At 42.6% G+C, this 14672-nt stretch overlaps 1 protein-coding gene across 1 annotated transcript in view; it reads left to right on the top strand.

Annotated features, from left to right (window-relative positions):
- HMCN1 (hemicentin 1) overlaps positions 1-14672 on the top strand; it is a 206510-nt gene that overhangs the window by 140682 nt on the left and 51156 nt on the right. The window contains exons 52-60 of the mRNA XM_068141310.1: positions 1642-1787; positions 3547-3697; positions 4413-4607; positions 5590-5703; positions 7519-7706; positions 8199-8295; positions 12312-12473; positions 13836-13949; positions 14077-14279. Of these exons, the coding sequence (XP_067997411.1) occupies positions 1642-1787; positions 3547-3697; positions 4413-4607; positions 5590-5703; positions 7519-7706; positions 8199-8295; positions 12312-12473; positions 13836-13949; positions 14077-14279 (1370 nt within the window). The remainder of the gene's footprint in view (positions 1-1641; positions 1788-3546; positions 3698-4412; positions 4608-5589; positions 5704-7518; positions 7707-8198; positions 8296-12311; positions 12474-13835; positions 13950-14076; positions 14280-14672) is intronic.

Below are 14672 nucleotides of genomic sequence, written 5' to 3'. Positions count from 1 at the left end.
TATGAGCAGAGACTCTCATGAGCAAAGAAACTGTTCTAGAAAAATAGGAGGGGAGGAGACTCATAACTTCTTGTGGTGGGTTGAAGTTTCCCCCACAGCATTAACTCAGCCAGAGTAACTCAGTTAGAAGCAAATGAAAGCTGTATTTACAAGCAAAACTGACACTCTGTAATGGAATGCAATGAATAGGTACAAAAGATACAGTGTTCACAATATTATACAGATATTTACAATTAGCAAATAACACAGAAGCCCCCCTGGTCCCCAGAAGAGACCAGGGAAGCTGCTCCACTGCCCCCCTCAAAAGCTCCCCATCCCCCTTGTACCAGAGGAAAAAGAGGAGTTGAGAGAAAGGAGTATTAGTTCTTATCTGAAGGTTAGCCAGAAGCATTGTTATCTCCCAGGCAAAGCAGAACAGCCAGGAAGAGAAAAGAAAAGGAATTAGAATGGAAGTGAAATGTGAAATATTGTTATGATACAACTTCTTTTATCCCAGACATTTTGTCCAGTGAATTTGTTTGGAATAATCTTTTGTTTTCCTTTTTATACCCAGTAGTGATTTATTTATATTTTTCTACTTTTCTGCTCGAAATCTGCAGCTAAATTTTAAAGGCGTAGCCTAAAACTGCAACACTTCTAATGGAAAACATTCTTGAGTCAGGTAAAGCAAGAGGATACTGTTTTTATAGCCCTCCATGAAATACCATATGCACAAAAGCTTTCCCATTCAAGGCTTCTTGTCAGCACGTTGTCCCCTAAGCAGCTCAAACTCTTCATTATTGGCTCAGTCAGGCACGATTTTTCATCTTTTTTTTATTTCTTAGTCTGAATTGGAGTTTGGTTTGCTCCCTTACAGTAACCATGCTGTTATTTTAATTACACTAAATCATTAATAAGGCCCCATTGGATTCAGAATAATGAGAGGATGACAAAAGAGTTCATTATTGAAGTGCGGCCTTGTAGCAACATAAAGCCCCTCACCCCCTAATGCCACTGCAGCTCTCAGTTGTTCTGGTACTGGAAGCATTAGGGAGAATTTAAAATTTCCCATTGCAAAATGAATGGAAAATGCTTTGAAAGCATTTAAAATCATTAGCAAGGTCTTATGAGAGCAGGGTGGGGGGTAGCTTCAGAATTTTTACATGTTCTGTTTTCATTTGGATTGAGTAGGAAACAAGATTTTGCAACACTGCGGTTTCAGTGGAGTGGAAATGCTGAGGTTTTGACCAGCTATTCTGAGCATGGACTTCAGTTCACACATGTTTTATGGGATGTTAGTTTCCATTAGTTTTATTTTTTTTTTTTAATGACTACAGTACACTGAATTTTATAGAATTAAAACAAACACATACTAAAGTGCTATGGCTAGGTAATGCTGTAGTCAGGTTTGCACTTCTACAGCTGTTGAACACATTTTTGTATGTTTATATATAATATATGTACTAAAAATAGTTTAAAATGCACAGAGATATGTCTATGTAAAGAAAAAAGTCAGCTATGGGGAGGAGGCAGTTTGTAGGAGGAATGCACTTCTTTCCCTGAGGTCATCATCCAGGTTTTCTCTTTGGCCAGTCAATTTTGAAATGCTACTGAAGAGCGTAAGTCATGAAAGCCCCTCTCACTCCCTTTGGTTTTGTGCAGTTCCACCCACCATTAACAAAGGAGATGTCTCAGGGATGGCTCTGTCCCCTAAGGAAGTGAAGATCAGAGTGAACCACAGCCTTACCCTGGAGTGTGAAGCTCATGCTGTTCCTCCTGCTGCCATCATCTGGTACAAGGATGGACAGGCCAGTCACAACTCTAATTCCTTCTAAGGGGTGGATTTGGTACAGCCACAACTGCATGTCCACTGTCGCTGGTAGTGAACATTCACACAGTGTAATGGGCTCCCTCACACTGCTGAAGACAGCAGGAAGCAATATTCCCACTGTCCTGCTGGCAGGATCACCTCTCACATATCAGGCAATGGTTAGGAACTAGAGCAGGCTAGATTCAGTTTAGACATTAGGAAGAAGTTCTTTACGATGAGGGTAGTGAGACACTGGAAATGGTTGCTGAGAGAAGTTGTGTTGCCTCATCCCTGGAAGTGCTTAAGACCAGGCTGGATGAGTCTTTCAGCAGCTTGGCGTAGTGGGAGGTGTTCCTGCCCATGGCTGGGGGATTGGAACCAGATGGTCTTCAGGGTCCTTTCCAACTCAAGCCATTCTATGATCTTAGGATGCTTGCTGTTGACCAGCCCTCCTCAAATTGACACCCTTGCTTTTTTTGTGGGTGCTTGGCAGTGTCACTGAGACTTCAGTGCTGGAGTTTCCAGGGTCTACCACTGGCCTGCACTTTCAACTAGGAAGGCTCTGCCTAGCAGTAGCATCCCCTGGTATGTTCTTCTGCTGTTATATAAAGTCCCCAAAGGCCGTGTTACAGAATGGCCCAACACTTGGCTGCTCTAAGTGCTGCCCTTTAGTTGCAGAAATCCTCCCACTTGGTTCTGGCAGAGCTCACAAAGCCACAGAAGCATCTGGCTCCTCTTTGGGGGGTGAGGTGTGGTCCATGCCGCACGCAGCCTTCACAACAATATCAGTCTGGAGGAGAGACAGGTTGGAAGGGCAGTGCCATGCAGTCATACTGGTGTGCACTCTGCTGGGGGCTGGCCATAAATAAGAAAGAAATGGTGAAACTTTTCTGTAGGAAAGAAGGATCTCATCTCATTTCTTCTGCTGTTCTCGGTGGGACATATCATGTGGCAAACTGCTGCACCTCTTGCAGCTGGAGCAGCCCTTGCTGGGTTTACTGAGCATGCAGACACAGCCTGGAGTCTCTGGAGAAACTCTGTGTACACCCTCCATCTATTTCAAGCATGCGCTCTAATTCTGGGACCTCCTGGGTCTTCTTACTGCCTTGCCAATGAAAAATGATGTTGGGGAGAGTTGAGAGGTTCCCAGTGAAGGATGGTGGCTAGAAGCAGTTTGCTGCCACCATCAGAGCAATTCATCCATCCAGCAGCTGCTTCTTAGATTGTCCCTGGCCAAATGGCTTTCACTTACAGCCATAGTATAAACTAATTGTCCCTGGCAGGCCAAGAGTTCAGTGCTGACTCCCTAATGTATTATGTTCTCATTAATAAGAGATACAAGTTGTGTTAATGCAGGTTCTGCTGTCAGGTATGGCCAGCAGGACCAGGGCAGATGAGAGAAGAGCTGAACTGCACCTCCTTTGTTGAAGGCTGTCATCCCAGGCTTAGGACTATGTTCTGAGTGGTGACCCTCAATAATTCTATGTCCTATGCAACTGCTTTCTCTGCATAAATGGAAAGCTGACCTTGCTGGAAGCATAAACAAAAATTGATTGGTGTTCTGTTGCATGTGGAGTCAAAGGAAAGGGAATACAAAAACTGAAATACACTCAGTCCCTGTAAACTGCCTTAGAAAGAATTTTGAAACAACCTGAATTTGACCAAAGGAGAGAGGATGTTGTATGAATTCCACAAATATGGCTGCTTCCAGTGTATGTTTTGCCAGGTACTAATTTCCATCTAAAATGACCTTGCAGCCACTTAAGCCAGATGCTCACACCATGATTCAAGCTAATGGCCACACACTGCAGATTAAGGAGGCTCAAGTGTCAGACACTGGTCGTTACACTTGTGTGGCATCCAACATCGCTGGAGAGGATGAGCTGGAGTTTGATGTAAATATACAAGGTAAGCAGACTTCAGATCATAAAGTTCTTCTGGTACCCTTCTTTTCTGATGTTCTGGGTGGTTAGAATTCTGTATAATTTTGTATCCTTCACACCTGTTTGGTGTAATCCAATGATTTTTTTTGGTTTGTGTGGTTTTTTATTTCATATATATCTCTAAGGGTTGCATTTGATTATTCAGTACTGAATTTTGATTATTTGGAATCTCTCATTTTGTGACATATTGCTGTGTTTCTGAAGTCAGTGGACTGACACAGCAACACTGATCTTCCCCTAAACTATGACACAATTTGGTTTCAACTAGGTCATTATATTTTATTTATCTGTACTGAGTAGTACTTGTGGCCCCAGATGTAATCATTCTTTTGGCCTACTACAAGAAAACAATCCTTAGTCATTTCTGAAATACAGACAAAATTAGAACTTGAGTGAAAACAGCTAGCTTATTATTTAAGCATTATTGTTGATTAGTACCTTCTGTGTTTTATTAGGTCTTCTTACACTGTTATTTATATTCAGCTGATTGCTCAGTTGTTCATTCTGATTAAGAGAATTAGAATTTTCCTGGCTAATCTGAACATGGAGAAGGACTGAATTTAATACATAGAATTTTAATTGCTGCTATTTAACAACCATAGTATCTTTTCATTTCCTTGACACTTAAACTATCCATTTCTGCTATAAAATTGTAATGTTTTCTCCCTTCTTGGTTGTAGTTCCTCCTAGTTTCCAAAAGGAATGGGAATCGGGTAACACAGTAGATGCAGGAAGAGGTGGAGAAAGTAAAGATGTGATTGTCAACAATCCCCTCTCGCTGTACTGTGAGACCAATGCTGTTCCTCCTCCAGTTTTGACATGGTATAAAGATGGCTATCCTCTGAGCTCCAGTGATAAAGTACTGATATTACCCGGTGAGTATAAAGGTACCACACTCTGACCTCAAGAAATGGTGTTAGTGCCCGTATTTGTGTAGTAATAACCAACATTTGTTCTTCAGACTTTCTTGACAGGAATGTTTCTCTCCATCTTTGCACTTACACACGTTTTATTCTTTCATTTAAAAAGTAGTTCTTAAAAGGGTGTGAATGTGACCATTTAACTTTCACATGATGTGCTGAAAAATAAAGTACAATGATGACATGTTCCTGATTTATCTTCTTTGGCAAAATCATCATTGGAGGAGGAAAGCCTCTTAATCAGGGAGTGAGACATGGAAATATGGTTTCCAGCAGAAAAATGGTCAGCAGCTCCTACTGAACCTTGTGTGGGAAAGGGAAAGAGGTTCTTATAGTGCTGAGAGTACAAAAGGGAGCTTTTCTGTGTGAAGGGTGGATTAGGATGGAATGTGTAATGGGGGGCAGTGGTGGGGATAATTTCTTTTTGTCTACCCATTGCTCATCTCTTGGGAAACCAATGGCAACCACTTTCAAAATGTATTCCTACTACACCTCCTCTTTCTGAAGCTATTTCTGTGGCTGTCTTTAAATGAGGATCGAAAAGCTCCAGAAGTGAATTGGTTTTTGGCTTGGAACAGCTTTACCAGAATATTCTCTGCCTATATTTCCTTCTTCCTCTTAGTTCTCTGTCACCTTGCTGAAAAATATCACTGTTTTTGATTATAGAACCATGTCTGGCTGCATATTTAGAAGCAAATTATTCCCTTCTGTGGAATTAATTATTCTTTTCTAACATTTCAGTATGAACATTGCTGCATTCCAAGTATCCGCCAGCAGAAAAAGTAGCTAGGAAATAAAAATCTTTGCTTAGTTATAATTCAGAACAAATGCTGACCATTCATAAATTTCCTTGCTCAAGTCTCTAGAGAAATGTGGTGTGGAGCTGATGGAAACTGCTTGATGCTGCACTGAAATCTTGAATGTGTTTTCCTTCCAGGAGGCCGAATGTTGCAGATTCCACGGGCACAGGCTGAAGATGCTGGCAGATACATGTGTGTGGCGGTGAACGAAGCCGGGGAGGATTCCATCCATTACGATGTCCACGTGCTCTGTGAGCTCTTCTGCGTCCCTTTTTAATGGCAAAAAGAGTTCTGGGAAAACTACTGAACCATTATAGTCCAGGTTTACTTAAAGTTTTTACAGATTATAAATTCTGCATATTTTTAAACTATGAACTTAAAGTGTTCATAGAATTGGTTTAGTTGGAAGAGACCTTTGAGATCATTGAGTCCAATCCAGCACTGCGAGGCCACCACTAAACCAGGTACCTCAGTACCACATTTACATGGCTTTTAATTCTGTGCAGGAACGAAGACTTCACCACTGCCATGGGCAGCCTGTTCAGGGCTTGACACCTTTTTGGGGAACAAATTGTTCCTCATGTCCAACCTAAACCTCCCCTGGTGCAACTTGAGGCTATTTCCTCTTGTCCTATCACTTGTTTCATGGGATAGAAAATCTACCCCCACCTGGCTCCAACCTCCTTTCAGGGAGTTGTAGAGGACAATAAGGTCTCCCCTCAGCCTCCTCTTCTCTGAACAAAACAACTGCAGTTCCCTCAGCTGCTCCTTACCAGACCTGTTCTCCAGACCCTTCACCAGCTTCATTATCGTTCTCTGGATACACTCCAGCACCCTAATGCCCGTCTTGTAGTGAGGGGCCCAAAAATTAACTCTGTACTTAAGGTGTGGCCTTGACAGTGCTAATCAGTGTCCTCCCCAAGTAGAGGGGGACAATCACTTCCCTAATCGTGCTGGCCTCACTACTGCTGATCCATGCCAGGATGCTGTTGGCCTCCTTGGCTGCTTGGACAGACACACTGGCTCATACTCAGCTGACTGTAAACCATGCCTCCTGGTCTTCTTCCTCTGAGCAGCCTTCCAGCCACTCTGCCCCAAGCCTGGAATGTTCATGGAGTAGTTGTGACCCATGTGCAGGATGTGGCACTTGGCTGTGTTAAACCTCATCCCATTGGCGTCAGCCCACTGATGCAGCTTGTCTAGATCCCTCTGTAGACCCATCCTATGCTCAAGCAGTGCAACACATCCACCACACATGGTGGTGTATACCAACTTACTAAGGGTGCTCTTAATCCCCTTGTTCTGATCAGTACTGAGCCCTGTGAGGAGCTGGAGCTTTGCAGAATTATAGAGAATTGCATTCAAATAGTTTTAATGGTGTTGGTTCAGTATTGGTTTTGGTGATTGTTATAGCAACCCAATATTACCTCTACCACACTTCACTAGGAAGAAAACTATGTGTAGAAATCCAGGTCTTACCTTGGTATCTCTTATTCCTTTACCCTTTCCCTGTTCAAAATTCTGTACTACTGGACTTTTCTCCTTGTTTTGGTTATCATTTTCAAAAATACCTACAAAACTCCCAAAGGCTTAAAGGAATTGATGATGGAATCCACACAGCATCCATTTTCTCATGGTCTGTTTGCAAACATCTTACAGGAACTTCTTATGCTGTTTGCATTGACTGACTCAAGGTTTTTGTCTTGGGGAATGTTTATTTCTTTGTTTCTGTATTTGCCACTGAAAACTCTGATTTATTTTTGTGAAGGGGTCCTGCCTTGGAAATCCTCTTTTATTCTGACAGCAAAGAACACGATGGACTAACTGGAAAATTGATTTTCACCTGCTCTTCTTTGTGGCTGCTATGGAGAAGCAGAGGTCTCCTGCAATCCTGAATTATACTGGCTTGTTCTTGATGCTTTTTTATCTTTCACTGTGTAAACTTAAGACTTCACCACTCTCTTCTAAAAACCTGATCTAAAGATTGGTCTGCAGTCATACAAAGCAACAGAAAACAAAAAGAGATTCTAAATCACCACACTCTTCTCACATTTTGTTTTTCATAGTACCACCATCCATCAGTGGAGCTCATGGTGATCTGCCCGAAGAAGTGACTGTGCTTGTCACCAAGGCTGCAACAATGGACTGTGCTGCCAGTGGCAGCCCTTCTCCAAGTATTACCTGGCAGAAGGATGGCCACCTCCTAGCAGAAGATGACAGACACACATTTTTGTCCAATGGAAGGAGGTTACAGGTAGCTCTTAGGGGAAAAGCTCGGGTTTAGCATCACAAACTCAGGCTACCCACAAAGACAAAACTGTTTAGGTTTGCTGAGTGTATGATTCTGAGGGACTTTTTCCTTACAAGGTGCTGCAAACCGAAGAGTTGTTATTCCTTGTTCTTTCAGCTGCTGCTTCTCTCTCCCATGCAGTTCCCTTAGTGGTGCTGACCCAACTATTTGTGGGGTTGTGCTGTGAAATCACTTGGCTTAAAATAATGTTGACTTTTGTGGAGAATAACCTGTTGGTGTCATTTGTCCAAATTCACTTAATAGAGTTTAATTATTGCAAAGTATACTACTTTTGTTTGTAAAGAAGGTGGTGTCTTCTGAAGAACTTTCCCTTCCTGTCGATAAATGAAACTGGCTGAAACTGTTAGAACAGAGATCTGAGCTCAATTGTCTCTACCTGATTCTTTGACATGAAGTTGTCTTCTATATTAACCAATTTATTTATTTTTCCCTTAGATTTTGAATTCTCAAATAACAGACACGGGCAGGTACAGCTGCATTGCAGAAAACATAGCTGGGAGTGCCAAGAAGTATTTTAACCTAAATGTTCACGGTGAGTACTGTCATCCCTCAATGTCTCATTGTCTTCTTTCAAATGTTACTTTACCTTAAATGTGATAATTTTAGCAGTGTTTAGACACATACTTAGCTCCTAATAATCATAGAATAGTTTGGGTTGGAAGGGACCTCTAAAGGTCATCTAGTCCATCACCCCTGCAGTCAGCAGGGACATCCTCTACTAGATCAGGTTGCCCAGAGCCTTGTTGAGTCTGACCTTGAATATCTCCAGGGATGGGGCCTCAACCACCTCCCTGCGCAACCCGTTCCGGTGTTTCACTACTCTCATGGTAAAGAACTTCTTCCTAACAATAAGTCATCTTATTGGGTGCAGTGGAGATTCTGGCATAACAAAAATCAGATATAAGTTTAAAGTACCCTAGTAACAAACAGTTTTGATACCACATGGTTTCAGATCCTTGTGCATATTTCACAGAGCTTGAAATTATTGTTGAAGGACACTTTTGTACTGATTGTGTAGTGATTGCTAAGCCCTGAAGTTATGAATTACCAACTGGTTGGATTGTAGTCTGTTTAGATATGTTCATAAAATGCATATTCCAAGAAAATGAATTATTAGAAAGCATTAAATGAAGGTTTAGGGCATTGTAAAAGCTGAATTTGTAAATATTTGCCCTTCAAGATTCCTTTTTTGTTTTGCTGTGGAGTTAGGATAGGGTTAAAACAGACTTTGATCTTCAGCATCACAAGTCTAAAACAAATCAAACTGCTGGAGTGGATCCAGAGGAGGCCAGGAAGATGACCAGAGGGCTGGAGAACTTCCCCAGTGGGGACAGGCTGACTGAGCTGGGGCTGTTCAGCCTGGAGAAGAGAAGGATCAAGGGAGACCTTGAGCCTTTTAGTACCTGAAGAGGAGCTAGAGGAAAGCTGGGGATGGACTTTTTACAGGGCTTGTAGTGACAGGACAAGAGGGAGTGGATAAAAGCTTGAGGAATGGATAGCTAGCCTGGAGATTAGGAAGAAATTCTTTCCAGTGAGGGTGGTGAGACACTGGAACAGGTTGCCCGGGGGAGTTGTGGATGCTTCCTCTCTGGAAGTGCTCCAAGCCAGGTTGGATGAGGCCTTGAACAGCCTGGTTTAGTGGAAGGTGTCCCTGCCCATGGTGGGGAGGGTTGGAAGTAGATGATCTTTGAGGTCCCTTCCAACCCAAATCATAAATCTAGGAATCAATAGTCAAGAAATTAAGACATTTTCCAGTATTCTAAAAACTATTCTCTCCACCACCATCCTTTATCATTTCTGTTTCAGTGTTCCATTCCGAGCTGAAGAACAAATGCACATTATTCCCACATGCTATTACATTTTAAAACCTAACACGGAATGGTGGCAGCAACATCTTTAACTGCTTTCCCTGTATGGTTTGGAGATTTGTATTACCACAGTCATGATCAGTACCCCTTTTCCTTGTTAGCGAGTTAATCTTCTGCATTACATATTAGATGGAAAACAGTGCTGTCTTCTCTCCTTTGCTTAAACGAGATACCAGCATCCCAGGAATCTGATGGTTCAGGTTATTATATGCAGAAGAAATAGTGATTTTTTTTCTTATTCACACATGGAGCAAATTTATGTGCTAAAGGAAACAAATCTCTAGTGCTTTTTTCCTACTCAGGAATACAAGTAGCCAAAAATAGTGTTGTGGTGGAGAGAACTTGCCCTGGAGACACTTCTCTGAGAAGTTATTTTCTTTCAGAGCAGTCCATCCAGATACCCTGATGTTTCAGTTTTGTTTTTAAATCAAAATATTTTGCTTTTCTTGAGGCTTGTGTTTTAATTTAAATGTTTTTTTTTTTTTTTTCTTTAAAATGTTTATTATGATTGTAGTCTGATATTGTTATTTCAAAAGAAACCTTTGCATGATGCTTCAGTTCTAGCTTAGCAACATTCCCAGTTTAGGCCTTTTTTTTTTGTTTTCTCTCTATGAATATACTTTCATCTGTTCAGCTATTCAGGAAAGGACCACACAGGGTGAAGCATTGATGAAATTGCATTATCACTAAGCAGCATGACCTTTGTTTTGTCAGTGTCGAAAAAGAGTTTGTTTTTTTTGCATGTTTTCAGTAGCACTACTTTCATAAACAGGAAAAAATATTAAAGATAATGATCTTTAAGTGGAAAAGATCTGCTCTTGTCTCAAAGATGATTAATAAAAGTAAAAGATGATCTTCTTAAGCATTGAAAATAAACATTCAGTTTTAAAATCTCAACCTCAGTTTAGGAAGGATGTTGACTTGCTGGAGCGTGTCCAGAGAAGGACAGTGAAGTTGGTGAGGGGTTTGGAACACAAGCCCTGTGAGGAGAGGCTGAGGGAGCTGGGGGTGCTTAGCCTGGAGAAGAGGAGACTCAGGGGGTGACCTTATTGCTCTCTACAACTACCTGAAGGGAGGTTGTAGACAGGTCGATGTTGGTCTCTTCTCCCAGGCAGCCAGCACCAGAACAAGAGGGGACACAGTCTCAGGCTGCGCCAGGGGAGGTTTAGGCTGGATGTTAGGAAGACGTTCTTCACAGAAAGCATGATTGGCCATTGGAATGGGCTGCCCGGGGAGGTGATGGAATCACCATCATTGGAGGTGTTCAGGAGGAGACTTGATGGGGTGCTTGGTGCCATGGGTTAGTTGTTTAGGTAGGTTGGATTGGTTGATAGGTTGGAGGCGATGATCTTGAAGGTCTCTTCCAACCTGGTTTATTCTATTCTATTCTAACCTCTAACCTGAAGATGTGATAAATAGGTAGTTTTCACACTGAGGACTGAAAGTGAGCCATCTGGATGCACTTACAAATGTATTGTCATATACAGGCTACCCCCATCATGCTGGGGTTCTGTGATGGTTCAAGAAAAATTCATTATAAGCTTAGCTCAGGTTTAGCCCTGTGTGCTAAACTGCCCACTGGCTTGCCCTGCCAGTGATCCATCTGTGGGAAAGTAACTGTGAAAGTAAATAAATATAGATAACTGTAAAATGTCATCAGATCACAGTACTCTGCTTATTCTTATTTCATGCTCATTATCAGGGAAATAATGGTTGATTAATCCAAGTTGGAAAAGATGGACTGAATTCACCCATTTACACTGACTCCTTGTTTCTGCAGTGTCACAGAGGAGCAATAAACTTGGTTTAATGACTGTTTGGTGTCACTCAAGTGACAGAAAGCAGCTGGAGTTTTTCTGGTGGATATAGTCCAAAATACTTTAACATTTCTGTCTTTGAAGAGGAGGATTCTTTGGAATGATTTTTCCTACCAGTAGAGCCAAGAACATGCTTTTGCTTTTCTCTTAAGTGTTTTATATTGCAAAAACATGGAAACTAAAACTTAGGGTTTATTAAATGGAAGAGATTTACAGTTATTTCATTTTAAATAGTTCTTGTGGAAAGGTCAGATGTCAAAAATATCAGGACTTAGAAGCTTCAAAACACACCCCTCAGAGCAATGCTTGCATGCTTGCTTGCATGTAAACTGCTTAGCTCACTATTAAATGACAGCTGTGGTTAACAAAAGAACTCTGACCTGTCAGAAGGAAGCTTTTCTGGCTCTCTATTATGAGGAAATGGACTATTTCAGGAAAGAATAGCAAGAAGAAATGATACTTAGTCATCCTGCATCTCCTGACAAGGTAAATTTCATCTGTTCTGCCTTACATAGCAAATGATCCGTGAGTGCTGCAAGTTAAAAGTGATGTGGTGCATTAAGTCAGGAGCTGTAGGGTCTCTTCTAGGTTCATTGGCCTTCCCAAATCTCAAGCACTGAAGGACTGCAATTGAAATCACTGAAGTTTTTGTGAACTGTGGGAACAGGAATGGCCATTAAATTGGCTTCAGCCACAGTCCCAGAAACATCCAAAAGGCAGCTGATCATAGGATGTGAATGAGTTTTGCCACTTGGCCCTTTAGCACAACTCAGCAATTCAGCTGTACATTAGTAAGTCAGGATCTCATGGAATATTGTTTGCTGGTGCTGTGTTAGATACTCATAATGCATTTCTCTCCACAGTTCCTCCACGTGTTGTTGGTGCCAATCCTGAGAATTTGACTGTGGTGGTAAATAATTTCATCTCTCTGAGTTGTGAGGTCACTGGCTTTCCACCTCCTGATCTCAGCTGGCTCAAGAATGGAAAACCTATCCATTCGAATACCAACACTTTCATTGTTCCTGGTGAGGAATCTCAGCTATTTCTGCAGCCTTTGGACTCAACTTTTGTCTTTTTTTGCCTTGATTATAGTAATGGTCACTGTTTACAGCACCTGTATATACTTAACAGTGAGTGAACAACTCTGGGCCTACTGTATTTAATACCTTATTGACTTTTGGAAGGGCTCAGTTGCTCAGACTGAATGCACTGAAGCAAATTGTGTGGGAAAAAAACAACCAACCTAGAGGGCTTTAATCACTACAGGTGTTGACTCAAGGTGTGTCACTTTGACTCACAGTTCAAAGAAATGAGCAGAAATTGTGATGAGGCTGAGATAAATTCTGCTGGTTTAGATGACCATCCTGTTGACTTCAGTGGGAACCTGGTTTAACCCTGAGGAGCATCTGGGGAGAAATTCTTGTGTTCTGAGGTCCTCTTAACAGAATCCCAGCACAAGTGGGGGCTAGAAGAGACCTCTGGGGATCATCAAGTCCAACCTGCCTGCTAAACAAGGTCACTCACAGCAGGTTGCCCAGGATCACAATATCCAGGTGGGTTTGGAATCTTTCCAGAGAAGGAGATTCCACAGCCACTTTGGCAGCCTGCTCCAGGGTTCCAGCACCCTCACAGCAAAGAAGCTTTTCCTCCTGTTCAGTGGAACCTCCTAGCTTCCGGTTTGTACCCATTGGCCCTTATGCTGTCACTGGGCACCACTGAAAAGAGTTTGGTCCCATCCTTTTGCCCCCCACCCTTTAGCTGTTGCTGAACATTGATCAGATCCTCTCTCAGGCTGCTCTCTTTCAGACTAAACAGCCTCAGGTCTCTCAGCCTTTCTGTGGCCATTCAAAGCTCCTCATGGAGGTCCATGAGTGTCTGTGCCATTTCTGCTCCTTCTGCTGATCTTCACCCCGAGGTGTGGAGTGAAGATCGCTTGCTGTGGTGCTCAGACCTGCCTTGCTGGTATAATGTGCCTGGGGGCTGGGCTGCAGCACAGACATGGCAATGGTTTAATGGCAGCGGAGGCATCTGTACAGGTTAGTGATGTGGCACAGGCAGTAAGGAGCACCACCAGTGCTGACAGATGAGAATGGGGAATAAAAAACTGGAGTAGTGGAAAGGGTTTAGTTGTCTTAGCCAATAGCAGTTAGCAGCTGCAAAACAATCAGGTCTAAAAAGTGTGGGTTTTGCCCAAACTTCTAATTGACAGCACTAGTGACATCCACTGGCTGGGTTTATTTTTTTTGAAGATTAATGAGTGCCATGATCATGCAGTGATTTTTGAGCCTGGGGTTAGTTCAGTGCCTGTGCTCAGCCTGCAAGTTTAAAACAGCATTTGAGGTTGGTACAATAACTGCAGAATAAATCTCAAACCTTCTCTCTTTCAGGTGCTCGGACCCTGCAGATTCCCCGAGCCAAACTACCAGATAATGGTGAATACACTTGTGTTGCCAGAAACCAAGCTGGGGAAAGCCAGAAGAAGAGTTTCCTGACTGTTCTGGGTTTGTTTTGTACTATTTACTGAAATGATGTCTATTGAAAGTGCAGCGTTCTGCAGTGATTTTTAATAGGTTGTTTTCTGCCCTCTGACAAAGCAAAGGCAGAAATAACTCTGAACTCCTCTTGCAGTGCCCCCAAGCATCAAAGACCATGGTGGAAGCTCAGTGACAGTGCTGAACGTGCGAGTGGGCACCCCGGTGGTGTTAGAGTGTGAATCCAATGCTATTCCTCCACCTGTCATCACCTGGTACAAGAACGGGCACCTCATTGCAGAGTCTGCAAACCTGGAGACCTTGGCCAGCGGGCAAACGTTACGGATCAAGGGAGCAGAGGTGAGCCAGGCTACTGGGATGGGGCTTCTGCCACTACTCTGCTACTGTTTAGCCAGAATCTTCAGTTACCAGCCTTCAAGTACCTGAAAGGAACCTACCGGAAATCTGAGAAAGGACTTTTTACAAGGGCTTGTAGTGATAGGATGAGGGGGAATGGGTTGATGCTTGAGAAGGGCATTAGGATTTTAGGAAGAAATTCTTTGTGGTGAGAATGGTGAGACACTGGAACAGGTTGTCCAGGGATGTCATGGATTCCCCCTTCCTGGAGGTGTTCAAGGGCAGGTTGGATGAAGCCTAGTCTAGTGGAGGATTCCCTACTCATGGCAGGGAGCTTGGAACTAGATCTTCAAAAGTCCCTTCCAATCCAAACCAATCTATGAATTATTTTGCTCT

This window comes from Melanerpes formicivorus, unplaced genomic scaffold, assembly GCF_026170545.1.
Source record: "Melanerpes formicivorus ecotype bairdi unplaced genomic scaffold, bMelFor1.0.p_v2 SCAF_7, whole genome shotgun sequence".
NCBI lineage: Eukaryota > Metazoa > Chordata > Aves > Piciformes > Picidae > Melanerpes > Melanerpes formicivorus.
Note: the sequence above shows the minus strand (reverse complement) of the source record. Positions and strands in the feature narration are given on the sequence as shown.